Source organism: Watersipora subatra, chromosome 5 (genome assembly GCF_963576615.1).
Source record: "Watersipora subatra chromosome 5, tzWatSuba1.1, whole genome shotgun sequence".
NCBI lineage: Eukaryota > Metazoa > Bryozoa > Gymnolaemata > Cheilostomatida > Watersiporidae > Watersipora > Watersipora subatra.
The window spans coordinates 36,383,135-36,404,732 of NC_088712.1; the positions used below are offsets into that span (position 1 = coordinate 36,383,135).

The window sequence follows — 21,598 nt, forward strand, 5'->3', positions numbered from 1 at the left end:
TACCTTTTCAAGCCCTGTCTACCTTGACTTTTGAAAATACAATCATAGAAGTTGGTGCATTTTCTGGAGCACACCTGCGGCTTATCTTTTATATCTAAATTCCACAATCTATATTTGTAGAGTATTACTTAGCTATTATGTTAATGTTGTTCTTGTTCGCAACACTGAATAGCTAAGAGGGTTGAAGTAATGTTATTATATTCGACTTGGGTACAGGAACATGTCAAGGTCATTGATGTAACTCGCTCCCCTTTGATACTCCTTTTAGTACCTTTGTGACAAACTAGATTAAATCCTGGTATATTGCAACATATTGTATGCAACCCTAAATGTACAAAAGCTTTTGCTTAACTCTATTATCAAAATGGCCGTGAATTAAGAATGAGAAAGGCCAAAATATATGGTTGGTTTTAAAATCACTTTTGAACATTTGAGAGACAAATGCTGTTTATTCAGAGGTTTTGCTCTTTCAAACTGATGCTTGCTACTATGTCAACGAAATAACTGTCTATTTTTTGATAATTTCATGAATATCAGAGTGCATATAATCTATTTTAAGGTGTCTACATCATAAAATATACTTTAAAATGTATATATTATTGTTGTGTTGCTTTTTGTTTGATGCACCGCTCAGTAGTAAAAATAAAACTGGCTTCGAAAGGTTTAGAAAATGCTTTATATTTTCCATTTTTGTTTTATGTTCAAATGGTTTCTTTCAGAGGCGTTTATCGTCAAATGCGCCACAAGGAGGCGCTGTACTATTTAACCACAGACGCAAGCAAAAGTCATTTGACATCAGCATGCTGTCGAGGGATTGTGAAGAGTTGTCTTACTTTCCCAGGTAAATATTCCGGCTTGTAGGTGTTTTGTCGAAGATAAATTTTAAAGAATGCTTGTGATCATGCAACATAGTGTCTATATTGTGTTGTCATCACTGGCCTGTCTAGGAATTCAAAATGAATTGAACCAAATAGTTGAAAGTGAAGAATTGTCTCCATTTGCTGATGTTTTATAGCGTTGACATTGTTGGGGCACCCTGCCTATACTCATGCTTGTTTCACAATGTTTTGTGCCATCTAGCTGCCTTAGTTCTATTATTTTGCAATTTTTTGACTAATTATATGATGCAGTCAGCTCAACACTTTTTTTAAAACGATTTCCTAAAGGCTAGTTCACTCTATATCGTCGCATGTCGGTATTGATCACACAATGCTTCGGTGATTGTCTGATATCAATGTTCACACCATGACAAACCCATCCGAAATTACATCTGCAAATAGTCTGTGGTATAGCACTCTCATCACACAATATGGTCATGGAAATGATACATTACTAGTCCGGCAGCAACGGTCATGAAAGAACATATAAATCGAGCAATCCACAATGGTCAATCGCCATCGACGAAGTAATGCATATTGTACATCCTGTTGTAGATGCTTGGCAAACTATCGAGAAAGTTTGGCAGCTGCAAACTTTCCCGATGTATCCCCGTTGTCTCGACGATAGCACCAGTTACGGTGCATATAATCGACAAATAATTGCCGAGAAGACAACTCCAACATATGCCGATATAGTGAGAGCCAGCCTTTAGTTTTATTTGTCGGAAATGAGCGACCATGAGAGTAGGTTGTTGTTTTCTAACCCGTAACTGGTTAACAGAATAGTAAACAAGTTGAAAACGATCTAGAGATTGATACAAGGTGTTCCAGGAACCTTGATATCTTGTTGAACCCACTCAAGCCTAATGTGTCGTCATACGTTTAATCAGCAGTTTGGATAGCGAAGTGCTAAGTCCGAACAGGCTGTAGGAAAATTAACATACCAAACTTCTTTGCACAAGGTTTTACATCGCCGCTTCAACTCTATGAATGGTTTTTTACTTTTCACTCATCCTTGTTAGAGTGATTAACCGCTAATTACTAGAAAATAAAAATATGAACGAATATGTGTGTATTGCTTAGCTAGATGAGACTGATAAATCTATATTGTATTCAATTATTTATATAACAAACTACCTCTTTGTCTTGGTCTTTAAGTCTTGTTCACACTATATCGGCATATGTTGGAGTTGTCTTCTCGGCGATTAATCGTCGACTATGTGCACCGTAAACCGGTGGCATCGTTGAGGTAACACGGAGATGTCAGAAAACAATGCAGCTCTAAAACTTTCTTGATAGTTCGCCGAGCATCCATGACAGTCTGTGCAATATGCATTTCCTCGGCGATAGTGATCGGTCATCGGTGGATCACTTGATCCATATGTTCTTTTATGACAGTTGCTGCGGGACTAGTATTATATCATTTTAATGTGTGCATTGTATAATGAGGCTGCTGTGACGAGACCCTTTTGCTGATGTGAATGCGTATAGATTTATGATAGTGTGAACATTGTTATTACACCATCACTGAAGTATTGTGGGATTAATACTGACATAATGTGAACCAGCCTTTAGGGAGTCCCTAATTTTGTCAGCTTTTATGCTGACAGTTCTATAATATAGAATTTTATATATATTATATCAACTCTATCAATTTTCAAACCCGACAGCCATAAAATCATTGTCTTTATTATAAAATTTGCGTTTCCTTTAGGGGTAGATCACCATCTCCCTGCCCAATAGACAGAACCAGTCCTAATGGCAGAGTAGACTTCTGTGAATATGTTGTTGAAGAGATCATTGTCACAGAGCAGCAGTATCTTGGCGATCTCGAGGATATCGTAGAGGTAAGGAAGAGAGTAATAATTCAATAAGTTCTGTTGAATATTCGATCATGTGATGGTGCGCCTAGCAACCTAATGATTTTTTATATACCAATTATTAACCCAAGTATGGCCAATGCATAGCCAAGGATCAATGAAATAAAATGTTTTTTATCCAAGGCCTCTTACGGAGCTGGGTGTTTTTCACAAGAGAAAAACTATTTTCAATGTGTAAATCTTTGTAATGTTTTCCAAGTAATGTCAGTTTTGTTCCTCCAATCGATGAAAGTTTACCTATCACAGTTCTACCTGCAGAGCATGTCGCTACTACATCAGTCAGTCATGCTCATTGATGAACTCAATTGAAAGTCCACGTTAGTCAACAAACCTTCTCAGAGTCATTTCCATTCCTTGACGAACACAGTCATCAACATGTGAATGGCTCATGAAAACTAGGCCTTTGGTAAACAAGATGGTCATTCATGAAAAAACAGAATTGGCATAATTCGTGGGTGGCAAATGTAATGGGTTGTAAGAACTTTTCTGTTCTCAATTAGTAAGTTTGGAGTCTTGCATATGGTAGATACTCAAGTGTTTCATTTGGTAGTGACATGGGTAGGATCTAGCGATCTAAAGACTGTTTTAAACTTTTTCGCAGCCGACTAAAATCCTTGCGAGTTACATCAGATACCTATGACTCACCAGATAGTGTATTTTTTATTAAAAGATCAATTAAAGTCGACAGAATTGAATTTTAATAACAATTCATTTTTCGTATTTGATTTGCGCAGCCCTTCACTATCTTACCTCTTCTGACTATGCATATTCACCTCCAGAGTCAACTGAATATTAATCACAATCAACCCAGTTTGAAGTCGCCATGATGTTTTACGGTTTAGGTTGATGTCTACATAGGTTTAGCACTTTTGATTATAACTATTGCAGAAGATATTATTGAAACAAAGTTTTTTTCTGATTAGCCAAAATTTATTTTACCTAACCAGTCAAAAACTCTCTTTCGTAACTTAGAAATAACAATACTTGGAATGGGTAAAGTTCAAAGACAGGATAACTTACTCTGGTTGCCTAGCAACAATTAAAATATGTGAGTATACTCGCGATGGTTGGGATGTAATGTACAAATGGTCTCAAAGGTGATAAAACCGTTTTGTTCTCAATTGGTAAGTTTCAAGTCCTGTAGCGAATTGGTGCTTATTGAAGTGTTTCATTTATTATTGATATCGGTAGGATCTGATGAGCTAAAGACACTTTTAAACTGCACTTTCTTGCTTAACTGCGGACTGACCTGCCTTACTTGCAAGTGCATAGCAAGGAGATAAGGAATGGCTAAATAATGTACGGTAAATAATTACACACTGCGTGGGGAGTAGGCTGATCCTCTGAGTAAACATAGGAGGCTTATTGTGAGCGACTCAGTGACTGTCTAGGGTACAGTCAAGGGGAGGTGACTGACTCCATACGAGACCTAGTGGGAGGATATCAAGAATGAAATGGCTAGCCCTATGATGTAAGCGTTGCGTTCAAAAGGAAGACTCTACCACTTGTAGTGATGTACGAAAGCGTGCTAGAGGTCATTGGGTTAAGATTAGCTAGCGAATCAAGTGGGTTTGCAAAAGCTCAATGAAACCTTCATTCAATGCTTCCAAGGCGACATTGAGTCATCTTGCCACTATTGTTAGATTGTATGGAAAAGTGTTGTATGCGATTGCGGTTTCAACACAAGTGTTTTATTATGCAACTAGCCAAATGCCGGCGACGTTGCTCGGGTAATAAAATAATTACCCGATGAATTTGAATAACTTACTTGGTAAAGGTAAGTTTTAATAAAGATAAGCGCACCTTTACTAAAATGATTGCAGTGTTTGCGGACAGCACAATAATCGTTCCTTTAGTGTAACTGTCAACCTAGCTAATTAATGACCCCCCAAGTGCTTTAAGCATGAGTATTTTAACCAACATACCAAAGGCTACTGTAGTATAATGGTGAAGTTTGCCGCCTCTTGATCTGAAGTTTCTTGGGATCAAGTCCAGTGCGATGCAGGTTTTTCATTGCGAGATTTTAATAGCTACAACTGGACGCAGGATTGACAAACACTGAGAGTTACATATAGAAATGCAACTTGGTCCATTGCTCTTCTGCATCACACAGGTGGATAATTGTGACTCACCAATTTCTTCATAAACCAATTGGTGTGCTCACTTTAAAATCGAACAGAGAAAGAGTTTTTCTTACTCAGTGATGTAAGCCAATAAAATAATGGCGTACTTGTGTTGCTCAGATTCAACAGACCTGCGCACTAGTACCCAGCACTAAAATTTCCTTTTGGCCTGCTTTCATTTGAAGCTGGAAAGCAGGTGCCTGCCTGATGACTTTGTTGGAGTTATCTCAGTTAAGCTGGTCTACGACTAGTGAATATTTCGCTGCAGCTGTCTAGAACAATTTAGATCAAAGACGGATAATAAGGTTCATATGTTATTTGCAGTCAATATGATTCAAATATCTGATATTAATGAACATCTAAGTGTATGCGTAACGCACATCATTCATCAGCTTGTGAAGACATCTTCCTAAAAGATACGGACTTTGGACCTGGCAGCAGGCAGCTAAGGTTGTTTTCAATTATCTTGAATGACAATCGCATTTGCTATCGGATTCCTTGCATTGTTAAGGCTGAAACATGCAGCGAAATTCCTGAAAACCTGCCTATGGTGACACTGCTGTTGGGGCAGCAAGTTGAGTGTTGGATATTTGTGTTTGACACTCCATCGTGTTGGACTCGTTGATTTTGGCGATTGCTTAAGAAATGATATTATAAATACACAGAAAGAAAGTAATTTCAATTACCATAGAGTTATATACGGCAGAGTTGCTATACCATAATATAATGCTATACAGTATTATAATGCTGGTCATAAAAAACTTGAGGGTAAGAGACAAGGTTGAAGCTTGTGCAATTTATGTATCCTTAGTATTTCATACGTACATACATAATTCATTATACATACATATGTACATATGTATACATACATATGTACATATGTATGTACGTATGTATGTATACATACAATGTACATATAGATAGATTGAGATGAACCTGGTTTTTGGTAATATGCTTTTCGTCAGCAACTAATATTTAAAAATTATCACAAAACTGTTTATCTAAGTACTTTTTGACAATGACCACTGACAAGCTAATATAGCTGTCAGAAGGCTTGTGTCAATCTTACCTGTATTTTATAATGATCCCCTCCTCTCCCATCTACCATACTTCCAATTATGTATACATGCCCCACACAACCTTGACTTTAGGCAGGTTTGTATCTACTTTCTCTAGCTAACACTATATACAGAAACCCTTCTACCAATAGATAGGTAATCATTTTGTACCCAGACTAGATGTACAGCGTACCATGCTTTTTTGCAGGGCTACCTTGATTTCTCCAAGACATGCCTGAACATCTCACCTGAAAACATCAATGATATATTCAGCAACATAGAAGACATCTACAACTTCCACATGTAAGTTTGCAATTTCACGCTTTTTGGCTCAATACGTATCTAACCAACGGTCTTTATACTGCTCAGCTCTGATACTCAAACAGGAAAGCATTGTTACTGTCATCTTCTACTGACACGGTGTTATCCCTTGTCTGGTGCTGCCGGTAATGCTCAAAGGTGCATTTACACTAATGGTGTGCGTTTGAAAATAATAAATGAAAATTATGCTTTTACAGCTGAATGAATGATAGTAAATATGCTCGCAACCATTTAGAGTCAGTCATGATTGGCTCTCATGACTGATTCTGCTGCTCCTATTGGTTAAAACTAATTGACAACGTAGATCTGTTTTAAAAATTATAGAGTTTACACTAAATCAATTTTTCTTACGCTTTCAAATGCGTCAGAACAACACCACGTTTTACATCGCTCATCAGCATTTCATCGCTGTCTTCATTTTATGAATGCCAGAGTTTGTCATGTTCTGCACGAATATGTTGGAGAAAGTCACGAGTACCATCTACTGATCAGAAACTCTTTTAAATTTTCAGTGAATTAACTGTAAACAAAAATTTCATAATCTGAAGACAGCTTTATGCAAGGGCTGGTGAATTTACCGGCAGCCAGCTAACGAATGTGTGAGGAGGTCACATGCACTGATGTAGGATCAAAGAAATGATTATTGAATCCATTCTTTGGCAATTAGCTTAAGTTTCTAAGTTAACAAGTTGGTACCTTCAACTTGCATCTTGTTACATTGAAACTTTAAAAGCACAAAGCTATATGAAGGTAACTGTTTGTGTCTCCAATGCTTAAAGAAGCATATTTAATATTACAGTAAATATAGCAGTAAATAGTATACTTATAGTAAATAAGTAGCCTTTGTCACATGAACATATAGAACAGATTCATACGAATGTTCTGTATTGGAGACACTTAGCATGTTAGTTTAGCAAACTTTAAAAACTGTTGCTATAATAAGAAAAGTTCAAGGCCATGGATAGAGATTGAAAAAAGATTACAGCATGCTGGGTCGGAACTGCCATTCTGTACCAATCAAAGTTTATGTTATTTTACAATAGCAAGTGATTGTTTCTAGGCGAAAACTACAAGATGGTATTTTACGTTGGTATTCAGTGAATCCAGGTACCTAAAATGGAGGTAGTAAAAGTAAGCTATGCAGTGATGAAAGAAGTTTTATTGACCTCCGAAGATATATGTTGTAGCGTTATCTTAAATCTAATTCCTTTTCTCTGTAATTATATCTGAGGGTGCGGACAATCGTGTGCCAATGACATTGCCTAACACATAAATGAGAAAGGGTAGAAGTCAGTTTATGGCAGTTCAAGTGAATGGCCCGAGTAGTCCTGTCTTCTGAGTTCATGTAACTGCTGCCTTTGATTGATCAGTTTCATCATAACAGTGATCACGCAAATGGTGTGTCAAGGTCACACAAATGATGTGTCAAGGTCACTAGCAGCTCTAGATGATATAAACTTTCAGCTATGTTTATTGCGCTGTCACATTAAGTGTATGTTTTGACACAACATGCTCGATCCTTTATGGTCGGTTTTCTTCTATGAGAAATATTTTCACCAACAATATTAATTCCTAAAATTGAATCGATCAAATTTTTGTTGATCTTTGGTGGCTTAGTATCAGCGCATTACTATATTTGAACTAAGAACAATTTTAGCTTAGCATGCAGATATCAGCAGCGAGTACCATGTCAGCAGCGAGTACCATGTCAGCAGCGAGTACCATGTCAGCAGCCAGTACCATGTCCTTAATATAAAATGTACTGTAGCCACTCAAACATTGAGCTCTAAAAGTTAAGAAAAATAGCAGCAGATACCAAATTACATTCATAAAAGCTGTGAAAATTTATGACCTATAGAAGAATAGGGACAGTTATCCAACATTAGAAATAACATACCATACTACTTAACAATCGGCTTTTCATCACCATTTCCATACGACGATGATCATATGTAGCCAGTGCATAACTGCTGACATTAGGTTAGGTAGTTTTATACATTGATATGACAACTCCTTAGACAGAACTAATCATTAAATAACTAGACATAATTAAATGTGGTTATTTTGTGGTTATGACAGTCTCTCTCATATAACCTCAATTGAATGTTTGGATACACAAGTAAATTTTTAGCATATGCCTTGAATGCAACCTATTCGTAGTAAATTACACACAAGTAAATTACACACAAGTAAATTTTTAGCATATGCCTGCAATGCAACCTATTCTTAGTCCAATATACATGTATTTTGTTTACAAAGCCTTTTTGCATTCCTTTTCTATTATAAATGATACAGTTATTAATGTAATTAAATTATAGTAATAAATTTAATATAATTTAATTAATTATGTTAATGTTATTAATATTAATTAATAATTAATTAAAAGATAATTCAGTATCATTATTTAATTAACTAATAATGTTAATTAAATGATAAAGTTAGTAGCATATCCCATTTTAGAAAGTTAACGGAAATGATACAAGCATTAATTTTATGACTGAAAGAAAAACACAGTGCCTAAAACATTCGTTGCTGTGCAGTCGCATTGTCTAACATGTAATCAGCTTGGAAATAGCTGGAAAATACCAATTTCACATAATGCCATCGGCCGGAAAAAAAATTAACCTGTATAGTCATCCTGCATAGGCATTGTTTTGCGGAACATCGGGGACTGAAATACGTTTGAGATAGACGAGACAAGGGTGTAGCTACATATGCCAGTTTGCCTTTGAGGTAGCAAACACATAGTTTGTTATTGTATGTATAGTCAGCAACGACATATATCTTGTACAAATTGTATGTCACAAAGTGTACTACGTAGAGTATGAAACAAGGTAGTATACACTTCAATTGATAGACTGTGCTCCTTGTAGACTGTTCATTGAAAACTGTGCTCCTTGTAGATCGTTTCTTCGAGACCTGGAAGCCTGTGAGGAGCAACCAGTAGCCATAGCCAAGTGCTTCACTAGTAGAGGTACCGAGTTTGACATATATGCAAAGTATGTCACCAACTATCCCAGGTAACTATTCGCATTTTGTTAATTCAACTTTTTACAGACACCTTTGAATATTAAACAGCAAATACACCTCTATATATGCTTTCCCGTATGAATTGTGCATATACAAGAGCAAACGAGGGGATGTTGATATCAAAGGGGCTCGTAAACTAAATAGATAGATAAGTTTAAATTAAAACATTAAACATTCATTTAGGAAACATTTTTTAATAAGGCTGTTTGTTCTGGTGATGTAAATTTGAAGTTTGTTTGCCAATCCTTAATTAGATGCACATAAGAGGGTTTCCCACCAAAAGAAAAGCAGTGAAACCTATAAAATATGCATATGAATAATAAAGTTGTTATTTTTAAAATAAACAGACACAAAAATTATATGTAACAACATCTGAATGAAAATGTTAAAACTTTTCAATGATACTACAATAGCGTTGATACATAAACGCTAACATGCAGCAGAAATAAATATTTGCCATTCATGTTGTTTGGGATCTGCATGTTTTATTGCTCAGGGAACAATGATAAACAGCCATGCCGTGCGCTGTTCCTCACCATAGTTTACACTAAACAAGCACCTGAACTGTAAACATCTCTGCAACCTATACTGACATCTCATCCGGGTGCGAGGTGTTGAAGATACCTTTGTTTAGATTATTTGATAGCTAGTCAGCCAGGCTGAGTATGATAGAGTTCTGTTTTTACAACTTGCAAAAGTTAGGGATGATGTAAAACTGTCAGGCATGCGAATTTGCCTTATATTCCGAGGCTTTTGATGAAATGATTGGGTGATGACGCATCGACCAAAGGACTGACTCGCTCACATGCAATTTAGTCATACCCGACAATGATCGTCATCGAGGTTTGATGGTGAATGATGCGATGCAGTGTTAGGTAGCCTGTCTTGACAAACTATTGTTTTTGCAGAGTTGTCCCCCGTCGAGCGGGCGAGCAACACAACAGCTTGTCACAAGATGTAGTGCACCTGATGCATCAGCTGCACTTATAGGGAGTTGTTCTCTTCCGTCTATGCGGCTTGGTTGCGATGTTATGTCGGTCGCTCCATTGGTTATCATAACAGATTTTGCGCACAAATTTATGTAGAAACAAATAAGATTACAACGCTTAACCAGCGGCCAGTCTCTGTGGTAAACTTTAGTAGAACTTGAGAACTTAGAAACTTAGGAAACTTAAGGAAGAACTTAAGTAGAACTTAGGAAACTGAAGGAACTTTAGAAATGCAAAAACAACAGTTTGTCAAGACAGGCTAAGTGTTAGGGCATGCACTATGTTTCCATGATGTGGCTGATTCGCAAGTTTGGGTCATCTGCAAGACGAAAATGGATTTTGTAACTGGCACATTTTTATTGGATGCTTCATGCTTGCGAAAGATGGAAACGATACTTGCGAATGATGCGCAGGCTATTCCATTTTAAACATTTCTCCCACTTCAGTCGTTCTTATTTCGAAAGCGTGCTGCTAAGTGAAACAGGAATGTGTCGTTACGACTTCTGCCACAGAATTCCTTACCTTTTATTAAAAAATACCTGAGTTACTCCGCGACGTGTGTATGCCCATTGACAGAATTATCGCACGGTAACTCAACGTGCACACAACTCCAAATTCTCGTCATCAGTGGCGACATTTTTGACACAGATTGCGGTGATATTTGCTGCCCAATACCATCAACCAATGACGTGTCTCAGTTGGAGTATCGATGATGGGTCAGCAGATTATTTTTCAAGTCTAAGTTGAAAAACGTAATGTTGGATGTGACATGGCCTGGTCATAATTTCATAACGCGTTTCCTTACGCTACCCAGATAGATATGAAAATGCAAACACTACAACTTTACAGACATATTTACAACTGCAAGTTTGGTTTACTTCTGTGAGCTGAAGTGTATTGAAATAGATGTTTCCTATACATAGATACATCCATAATTACATTCATATATCTCAAAACTCGAAGTGGTTTGTTAGTGAAGCTTTCTAATTTCATACATATTAAGAGAAGGAAACATCGATCAGTATAGTTGCACGTGTTTGGGTCTTAATATGGAATGCTGGAAGCATTTAAATATAGAAAAAACTTTATTAAACCAAAGTTCTCAAAAGTGTACTGATAAATTCTTTGTTAAAAGGCACAATGATTCGGTAAATATCACCCATCACGTACAATACAATACTAGCAAATGTTTTAAAAATGCCATTTAGAACCGACAGGTGTCAGTAGCTCGTGTTAATTACAAAAATAAAATACTATTTAAAATCTCTATAGGCCACTTAGCCTCATACTCCCAACTTGTTGAAAATATTCAGCATGAAAGCGTACACTCCAATCCTTTTCTCGTGTTTCATAAATCGCTCACAGGCTGCGCATGCCCTGGAAATGAGGGAAGCCATAAATTCCATTTGATCTAAAAACATAATTTGATACGACTGCGTATTGCAGCTGACCAAGATTCTGAAAGTTTATTTGAACCTTTAAGTGTGTTTGTAGAATACTTTGGACCCTAAACTCGACCAAAACAGATTAGGGATATAAACAATTGGGAGGCCATTAATTAGTTTATGCATTCCATTGTCAATGATTTCCATAAATGACCGAATGGAATTTTGAAAAACAAAACATGATATTATATTAAATCAACAGGTGAAGAGGTCAATTTTGGTTCGTGTCACACACTTTTACATTAATAGATGTTAAACTATGGCAGCTAAATCCTTAGCTCTCTCAAGAAGGAAAGTTGTAACCATGCTTGGAGTTGTTCTCTCATGTTTTAGTGGTAGTTTTAAATTGCTTCATTAACCAAATGTTCTGTTGAGGCTCAGGCTATACATTTACATGTAGAATACCTTGAAAATGTAATTTTTATAACAAGTAAAACGGTAAACAATTATAAAAATAGTATTCTAAATATATTCATGCTGAGAATGTTAGACATATTTTTATCTAAATTTTTATTTATTTCATTTGAAAGAATGAAAATTACAAATGTTCTACAATCTCTTTTGTATGACTTCAGATCCATAGCATGCTTGACACAGTTGCTAAGAGAAACAGACATAAATGATGCGTACAGGAAACAGCAGCTACATCTTGGACATGGCCTTCCACTCGGATCCTATCTCCATAAACCAGTACAACGGATCCTTAAGTATCACTTGCTCTTACAGGTATGTCTATTCTACGCATCGCACAACTTTTTATATTAAATCATGAAGCTTTATTTTAACTTCCTCATCTACCAGATTCCCTGCTATTATTTCGCAACACACTTGTCTCATTTTCAATCATAATAGTAACACCTGTTACAGATTGTCATAAAATACTGCCTTTTATTTATCATTACACGAGAGGTTCCATAAAAACACTCATCTGCTAATACTTGTCATTTAGTTGACTCTTTATCTTTGATGTCATAGAACATGTTGAAGCACTTCGGTGAGGACACCCTCGGAAGGGAAGCTATCAGCATGTCTCTCCAATGTATGACTGACTGCGCACACAACATCAATGAGCTGAAAAGAAGCCATGAACATGCCATGAAGATACAGGAAATACAAAGCATGCTCTATAATTTTGAGGGTTATCATCTCATGGACTTTGGTAAACTTGTTTATGAAGTAAGTTTCACTAAAGCTATTGATTAAAATTGAAAAAAGGAATAAAAATATTTCTTTCAATTGGAAAAATAGTTGATGTGATGATGCAATTAAAAAATTAAAGAAATTATTTGATGAAGAAATGGCTCTTGAACAAGTTCTGAAATTGTAAACTGATTAACTGGACTCACTATTGACCATCACCGGCAGCCTTATGAAATCCTGTCACTTTCCATCTTCACAATAACTGCTAGTTATAACATGCCTTTTTGTCTATTATAATTTGGGTTACAATTATAATAGTTGATGGTTCAATTATTCCGGTATTACCAATTAAACAATAAACAAATGAGCTGTCTCGTGACAAATGAGAGGATTGAAAAATCATAAAGCAACTATTTCAATTTTGCAAAAGGTTATATGCAATAAAACCTCTAATTGAACCTCTATTTGAATGCTACCTCTAGTTGACCGCCCCTCTGAAGGAAGGGTTGAAAAATAGATCGCGATGGCATTCAGCTAGAGGTTTTACAGTATATGTTACACATTTTTTTCCAGGTGTAAAACAAACTATATTTGAGCTATTTTTCATTGTGTAGAGTGGTTCAGATCTTAATGTTTCTTTATAGTTTGAGCTTCTAATTTTTACAGTCATGTTTTCTGACTGATTGCAAAAATTCAGCCAGAATTTTTGCAATCAGCCAAAAACCTATTGTGATGGCATTGTGTTTTGGCGATGAATATTATCATTGAAAATAAGCCAGGTGCCAGAAGTTTAACTTTTGCTACAAAATTAAAGCTACTGAAAAAAACTACAACTTTTTATTTTTCAGCATTTCTCATGTTTAAAGTTACTTAGAATCAATTTACGGTTTGTTAACAGATTTCATTATGGGACAAAACATGAAATCACTAGACTTGATTTTTGATTATCTTGCGTTTATGTTTTACAGGGAGATTTGAGAATGCACGGGGCTAAAAGCTTTAGGCACGTCTATCTATTCGCTAAAGGAGTCATCATTTGTAAAAAGAGAGAGGATGGTGCCATGTCATGCAAAACCACAATAATGGTTTGTTTCAGATATTATTTATGCCAGTATAACATGGTTAATAAGGATAAATTTGGTTTATGTTATTGTCCCGAGTCAATAATGCAAAGTACTCATACAGCAACTAGAAGTGAGGTATTTTTATTAATTGAGGTTGGTTACAATTCACCAACAATCTGGTGTGTGTTTAGTAACCTTGGAACGAATGTGAAAGCTACATTCAAACAATACAGATGCAGATCATAACTTTTCATCTTATGAGTTTTGTATCATATATTTTATAGGATACTGATAGATGCTTTGCAATTTTTCAAACAAATTAAAGGTTTTGCAAGCAACCATGGTGCGCGTCGTTGTATCTTTTAATCTCCGGCACTTTTAAAGGTCAGACCTTTTAAATTAAATGTTACATTAGGATTGAAATTACAACATTTGGAAATTGTACATAAGACAAACCTTGTACGTATTTGAGTCTGAGCAGCCCTTTCTAAAAACTTGTCAATGTGGATGATGAACTTTACCTTTCCAAGTATTGACTACCTCTATGAACAAAATTAAATAATACTAAATTACTATTTACAGAAAATTAAATAATACTAAATTATTATTATTTACAAAAACAGACCATCCAGTAACTTGTTGACCAAGAAGCCTTCTAACATTTGCAATCAAACTATTTTTTGTATCATGGAATATAGTTGGAGCATGGATGTATCAAATTATATTTAAAAAACTTAGATGCTAGCTTTTTAAACATTTCTTATACAAGCCCGTATTCCCTGGGTGGCTGAGTCGTCCCAACTTTTAGTGATTTTCGACGGCTAAGTACTAAGAATTGCAGTCTAAGCTCATTCACTTGGAATTTCCAACAACTAATTTACTAGCAACTAGCTTTCTATATTGTCTCCGGGCTGGTCTCGCCAAATGAATGATCTTGTGAGACTTTGTTAAGACTTGGAAACTGAACTTTATTGCTTATAGTGGGGGTGTGAAGAAGACCCCCAAAACTTGCTCTTTCCTTATCATATAAAACTTAATCAATGTAGAATCAAAACATCGATGAGAAGCACTATGGCGCAGGCTCGTCTAAATAATCTTCTAATATTACACATATATAAAGAAATAGATACAAAATCAGTTGTGAAGGATTTGTGCCATGGACAGATTGACAGAACAAGAGCTATTGCTGCAATAAAGAAGTAATAGCTCTTGTTCTGTCAATTTCTTTCACAGAAATCTGTAGTGTCATGTGTTTTATATCGTTCGTTGAATGAAAAAGTTTTGCCTACCATGAATCATAAACAATACATTTATGTAGATTTTGATGCTTACAATTGATTGCATTTATACATACTTTGAGGGTTGTTGATGCTTAAAAGGTCCAGAGCTTCGGGGCGCTGCCACGAACCCGGTTGGGTGGCTTACACTGCCTCCAAACCCCTAGGTGTTCATAATTAGTTGTCTAACATTTGCTGCCGCAATTTGCAACTAGGGAATACAGGCTTGCTCTTATAGCAGTTTTAAAATCTGTGTAAAATTATAGTTATTCTATTGCAGTGCCACAATCTGATGCTAATAGAGAGTGTACCGCGAGAACCCCTCAGTTTCCATTTAGTGCCATACGATAATCCCAGGCAGCAAAACACATTTCAAGCTAAAACTCTCGAGCAGAAACGAGAATGGTAAGTGAGCTGTGTAATTCCATACAAATCCAACAACTTACACGTTGAATTCCCCTTTTACGCCAATGTTCTCCAAGTAGGCACAGACACAGTATACTGTAGCTACTACCGACAGCTGTTTCAAGATGGTTTGTTCATTTATAGCACGACTAGCTGAGTGACTGGCATTGCAAGGGTAATAAAATAATTACCCAATAAGTTTGAGTAACTTAGCTAGTAACTTACTATAATAAAAGCAGTGTCCTACATCTGAAGCTAGCTTGTGACGTTATGATTAATGATTGATAACATAATCAAGAACTTAGTGTGCTAGTATTTTCGCAAGCGATGCATAAGCATGCGCCTTATTGTGTCATAGTATGGCAAGGACAACGCAGCGTAGTTGACTATTTCGCTGCAGACCATTATTAGCCTGCAGACCTGGAGGTTCCTAGTTCAAATCCTAAAACTTCCTACAACCTTATAGCTATAACTGGACAGACAAACACGGAGATTTGTATAATTATATAGATGGTAAAGGTTTGTGTAAAAGGTTGCCTGTGCATCAATCTAAAATAATGCCAAATAAAAATTACAGGTGTTCAATGGTGAAAAAGTATATACTAGAGAGCTATGATATGAAGATACCAGAGAAGGCCAAAGAACTTCTCCTTGCCCTCACAGGTGATTTTAAAGCGCTATGTACACAGTATTAGAGCAATGATATGATAGAACAGTTGATTGCAATCAGTTTTAAATCTTTCAACTTTTTATTGATACATGTACATATATGCACTCATCTAATTTGTAGCAAAACTACCTTATAAGATTTCACTATTCAGCCAACTCCACTAGCGTCTAATCAATAGGGTTTCTTGTGAATTTCTACACATAATAATAAGAGGTGCTTTCTCATGAGCAAAATAGAACAGCTATCATGCATTGTAAATTTTTTTACTAAATTCACTGCAAGGTTCTATGGCAGACTTCAAGAATGTATTGCAAACCAGAATCTTGGATTTATAAATTTAAAAGTGTTGAGCAGTGACTAAAAATTACCTTTTCTGTTCCGAATAATCTTTAACAAGAGATGTACAAGAAGTCTGACGATATTTTAGTAGCAAACTTGTAGGTTGTTTATGTGTACATACATTAAAACTATGATAATATTGCAATTTGCTCCAGAGATACTAAGAGTTGTCTTCACCTTAGTAATAAGTTTTTGTTCAGAATCAAGCATATCCATTGTTGGTGCTTAGGTGTTGATATTCAATCACTTCTTAAGCTGAATATATATTCAATATATATACAGATGTATGACAAATATCATTTAGGCAAAAGTGAGAATGATGAAAAAGTTAGCAAGCATTTCAAAGCTTTCACCCTCAAACCTCATCAGACCCCAGACTACATAGAAAGAAGGAGGAAGTCCCAGCCTTTTGTCTCACTCTCAGCTGGAGGTAAGATTCTAGTGTGCATTATGATAAGTTCGCAAAACTAACCTATATTACATCATCTACATGAAATTGTTATACATAGACTTTGGAGTTATCTGCTTCAATTAGGAGAAGGCAACTTTGATGTGTTTAAGAGAAAGCTGTTGTTTATTGACTAGTGAGTTCAATTATTGGCCACAAAGTGGTGTAGACACATTGATTAGCCTGATGAAGCTATCTTTGCTCGCTAGGGTAAAATATGTTCACAGTTTAGTTGTAATTAACCAGTTAGGAAATAGTACAAAGACCTTAAATTCTAGATCTTTGAAGGCGCTCCCATAGTGTGAATTACTAATATAATAGAGTATAATGTCCACTTGCAGGAACCCTCCCACGAACCAAGAAAAGAGTACGTAAGCTAACAACTGACTATGCAAGCTCACCCTTGCTCTCTTCTCTACCCACAACCCGCATGTCTCGCTCCATGAGTGCGCCAGTTGATCCTGGCATGTTCAAACTATCTGTTCAAACTCCAGACCTTTGCCTACCTAGTACATCCAACAAATCTTTGCATGCAATAGCTAATCATGTTACTAACGCTACACCAGAAATGCTAGGTAGCAGATTTGGAAGTATAACGGAAGAAAACCTGACTAGCCAGAAGCGCAGTGATGAAAATTTTAATAACGTAAAAGAGGAAATCACAGATTGCATCCATGAAATGAATCCTGGTTTAGATTCTCCAAACGCTTCAGATCTGAAGGAGTCGCTCATAGAGGTGGAGAATGTAGCTAACATGAATGTCCTTAGCTCAGCTGACTGCAGTGTGGTGGGTAATATGAAATGCTTGCACAAGCTTTGCGGTGCTTATTTACCTTTGTGCGCTAACAACAAAATGTGCATGTGTGTGGGTATATGTTCTTGGCATTGTATTGAGAACTGACTGGATAAATGTGAGTGTTGTGAATTTACATTGCATGTTTTTTTGCACCGCAGCAACACCTTGATATGTATGTTGAATTATGCTGGCCATGAATACAACAGATGCTCCTACAACGTACATAATCAGTTCTGAAAACGTTTACGTTGAAGGGATTTGTCATACGAACAGTAAAGTATATGTAAATAGCCCAATCCACTTCAAGATCGTCCCAAAATTACTCCTTTGGCCACTTATGTAAAAAAAAGCTAAACATAACTTTTTAATTTAATGGCTATAAAAATACTGCAGTTTCATTGGTTTGCAGCAAAAGTTTTTTTTCTTTTCTCCTAATAAGAGAACAACAATATTTTCAAAAGTAACTGTGGGATTCGTGCTATTCAAATCAAATTTGAAAACTTCACCAACTTGACGCTTTTTGTTATTTGAAATTTTTTACATAATACGAAGCGAAAACCTTAAATTCTTTACATTACAGGAGCGTCTGCAGTATAATAATCTGGTAATGATTCACGATTTCTAATCATTAATTACATAAATCTGCTTCTCTGCTGAACAATTAACTCTGGGATTACATTGGAAATACAAACATTGTGTTATTGTAATGAATGAATGTTTTAAAGATGATAATGTGCGTGTTTACAAACCCACAAGTAAGGTTGTCAGTTATTATACTAAATTAGATTTGCCAAGCAACGATGTTGTCGCTACTCGACAGGGTTTATTTGGTATCAGTTGTTTTCAATAGGCTCGACTGTGTAGTCAGTCTTATATACATGTAATGATATATTATAGGAAATCAACAATTAGCACAATCATTTTTTTAGGCCAAATCTATAGAAGGGACATCCATCTCTCCTCTTTTTTTAACATCAGCTGTTAGTACCCCATGCTTAGTAAGGAGACACAGCCTATCAGACCTAAAAAGCCCAGCTGAAGGCACGAGTCTTCAAGTTTATGAACATTCCGGGACAGAGAAGCCGAAATCATATGACGAGCTATCGGACAGGGCCCATCTACTGCAAAGGCTTATTTGTGAAACCGATGGATTTGATAATCCAACATGGAGCCCGGAAGTTGTTTGCATGGTAAAGTATCAAGTAATAACATCTAAAACTGGCTTTGCCGTCAGATACTATTCTAATACTGCGTAAACATAGTCTTAATAATAAAATGAGCTAAACTTTCAATTTGTGCAAACAACAGTTTAGTTTTACTATTAAGTAAATCTCAGTTATACAGGGTAGAGTGCTTTAAACATAACAATAATGTTAATATTTGTGAATATCTTTCTTTTTGTACTGTTTTCAAGTTTAACCATAAATATGGAACTAGATTTTACTAAACTTTTTACAGTATTCTTTACTATTTCTATAGAAACTAAAGTTATAACATCTCATCGTATCGCTGTTATAGGGGAAATATTACTCAGAGGTTGAGTTAGAAAGCTGCGGATGTTATTTTTGTTACTAGGCATGCTATATGACTCCACTTGAACTATTAAGACCTGGACAAGTGTTTCCTATGGTTTCAAGTATGAGTGAAATAGCAACAACAATGTATTATGGTGCTAAATCCCACAATGTAGAAAGCTATGACATATTTGCTCCATTTTTACCAATTTGATGACATTTGAGGCTTTAGCAAATGGGCTCTTGAACTGTAAAATGTTTGTATAGACGAGACGATACAGAACAGTCCTGGTAAAAAGGACAGACAGCTATTCTGAGGCTGTGATGCAACGAACAACATTAGTACCCCGAGCAGGATCTGAAATGTCCTTGTCGTGTGACAGCATAGATCATCATGATGTCTCCTCTAGAAATGAATCTGACTTCAGCGATGCATCATGTCATGAATGTCCAGATGAAAAGGGACAAACCACATTGCATACAGGTAGGAAAATACGAGTATTACAGGTGTGCTAGGAGTCAATGAGCTCATCACTAGATAAGTTCATGAATTATTTTAGCATTAAGCATAGGCACAAATAATTAATGATATTGGTATTGTTACTATTGACTTCAAACCCTTTTAGATAACCAAACTCCTAAACGAGGCAGAAGTGAAACATCATTAATTCGCAGCAAGCTATCACAGTTGAAAGAAACAGCTAGCAGTCGGATATCAGATCTGTTAAAGAAGACCAATGCAAAGCTATTCAAAGATGGTGAAATAAATTCCAACTACATAGACCACCATGAACCCCATTCAACACTGAGCATAGTAGGTCGGCGACTATCAAACTCAGATGCAGGGAGCTTTGATGGACTGTCTATTCACAGACCTCTCTCAACAGATCAAATCCTCTCCAATGAAGCAAAACCCATGGAAACTGTATCAAAAAGTACTGAGGCACCAAAAGATAATGCAATAGAACCAGATGTGCAAAACTCTATGGGACTAACATCATGCGAATCTGAAGTGACACTAAAAGCCGAAGGGCTGGAACGAGTTGATGTCCAACCGCCATTCAGTGACAGCGAGGAAGCAATTGATTTAGACAGAGTAAGGGCCCATTCACCCTTTAACATTGATGAAATGCAAAAAGATCGTGACTCCACAATTAGCTCTGTAGATGCTAAAGATGAAGCATCGGAAAAAGGTAGTAAAACAACTGGCTACTCATCAGATAACCTTACAGATGGTGACTATGAAATTGTTGAATATAGAAACACACTCCACGTCGAAAATGAGCAAAGCGTAGCTGTTCAGAAAGCAAATACAGATAACAGCCAAGAGGAGGCAGTGAATGAAATTGATCAATCTGAAACACATCCGGCCTTACCTCCATTACCAGAGTTTTCAATGAAACGTAGACTGATGAAGACTAGATCGTGTAGCGACACGCCACCTCCCATTAATCCTGCGAGTCCAGCAACAACATTGCATAGAATGAGTGTACCAAACAAAATTGAACCCAATGCAAGGACATCAAATTTCCTAATTCTGTTGAGGAAGTATATTGAAACAGGAGAAGTAGAGACTTCTGTAGCTGAGAAAAAGCACCATCCAATAGCACAATACGAGACGGGCCCAAAGTGGAGAGGTAGTGGAATGGACCAAAAGTAAGTTTGAACTTATTCAATTCGCAATAAATGGTGTGGAATTAATTTTTCCAAATTAGAAATATTTCAGTTAAAAGGAAAATTATGGAAGAAAAGCATTGATATATATCAGGAACTGCAATTATCAAAGCACCTAAACAATCAAAACCAAAATGTATTGTCACTTTAACCCTAGCCCAAAGTTTATGTTATAGTTGATCAGTGCTTGACTGTTGTAAACCTAATGAGGGAAGAAAGCCGAGAACTGTCGACATTTGAGCCATCAAAAGTCAACTAATACACTAGTGATCGACACCGGTCTTGTACAAAATGTAAAAAGAAGGCTACAGGCGACATGACAACTATAATTTGTACTTTTTTGTTAATACTCATAGGCCTACGTATTGCTAGTTCGGGTTGACCTAGTGCGCTACCCGTGAATAAGTGTGCATTTAATAGAACCATGGCTTTTTTAGTTTCTTTCCTTAAAACTCAGCTGGCTAACAAATAAATCTGTGCAAACAAACTTAAGACTGGTTCACATTGAATCATCACAAGTCGGAGTTGTCCTCTCAGCCATTATTTG

The 21,598-nt window shown here is 36.3% G+C and overlaps 1 protein-coding gene across 3 annotated transcripts in view; it reads left to right on the top strand.

Moving 5' to 3' along the window:
- LOC137396208 (uncharacterized) overlaps window positions 1–21,598 on the top strand; it is a 66,606-nt gene that overhangs the window by 39,215 nt on the left and 5,793 nt on the right. For 2 of the 3 annotated variants that reach the window (XM_068082379.1, XM_068082380.1), the window contains 14 exons: window positions 720–841; window positions 2,593–2,725; window positions 6,148–6,242; window positions 9,164–9,280; window positions 12,300–12,450; window positions 12,700–12,900; window positions 13,833–13,949; window positions 15,486–15,610; window positions 16,188–16,273; window positions 16,924–17,049; window positions 17,409–17,854; window positions 18,793–19,053; window positions 19,645–19,861; window positions 20,004–21,033. In XM_068082379.1, coding sequence (XP_067938480.1) covers window positions 720–841; window positions 2,593–2,725; window positions 6,148–6,242; window positions 9,164–9,280; window positions 12,300–12,450; window positions 12,700–12,900; window positions 13,833–13,949; window positions 15,486–15,610; window positions 16,188–16,273; window positions 16,924–17,049; window positions 17,409–17,854; window positions 18,793–19,053; window positions 19,645–19,861; window positions 20,004–21,033 — 3,227 coding nt within the window. The remainder of the gene's footprint in view (window positions 1–719; window positions 842–2,592; window positions 2,726–6,147; window positions 6,243–9,163; window positions 9,281–12,299; window positions 12,451–12,699; window positions 12,901–13,832; window positions 13,950–15,485; window positions 15,611–16,187; window positions 16,274–16,923; window positions 17,050–17,408; window positions 17,855–18,792; window positions 19,054–19,644; window positions 19,862–20,003; window positions 21,034–21,598) is intronic. The other variant, XM_068082381.1, reaches the window with a different exon arrangement.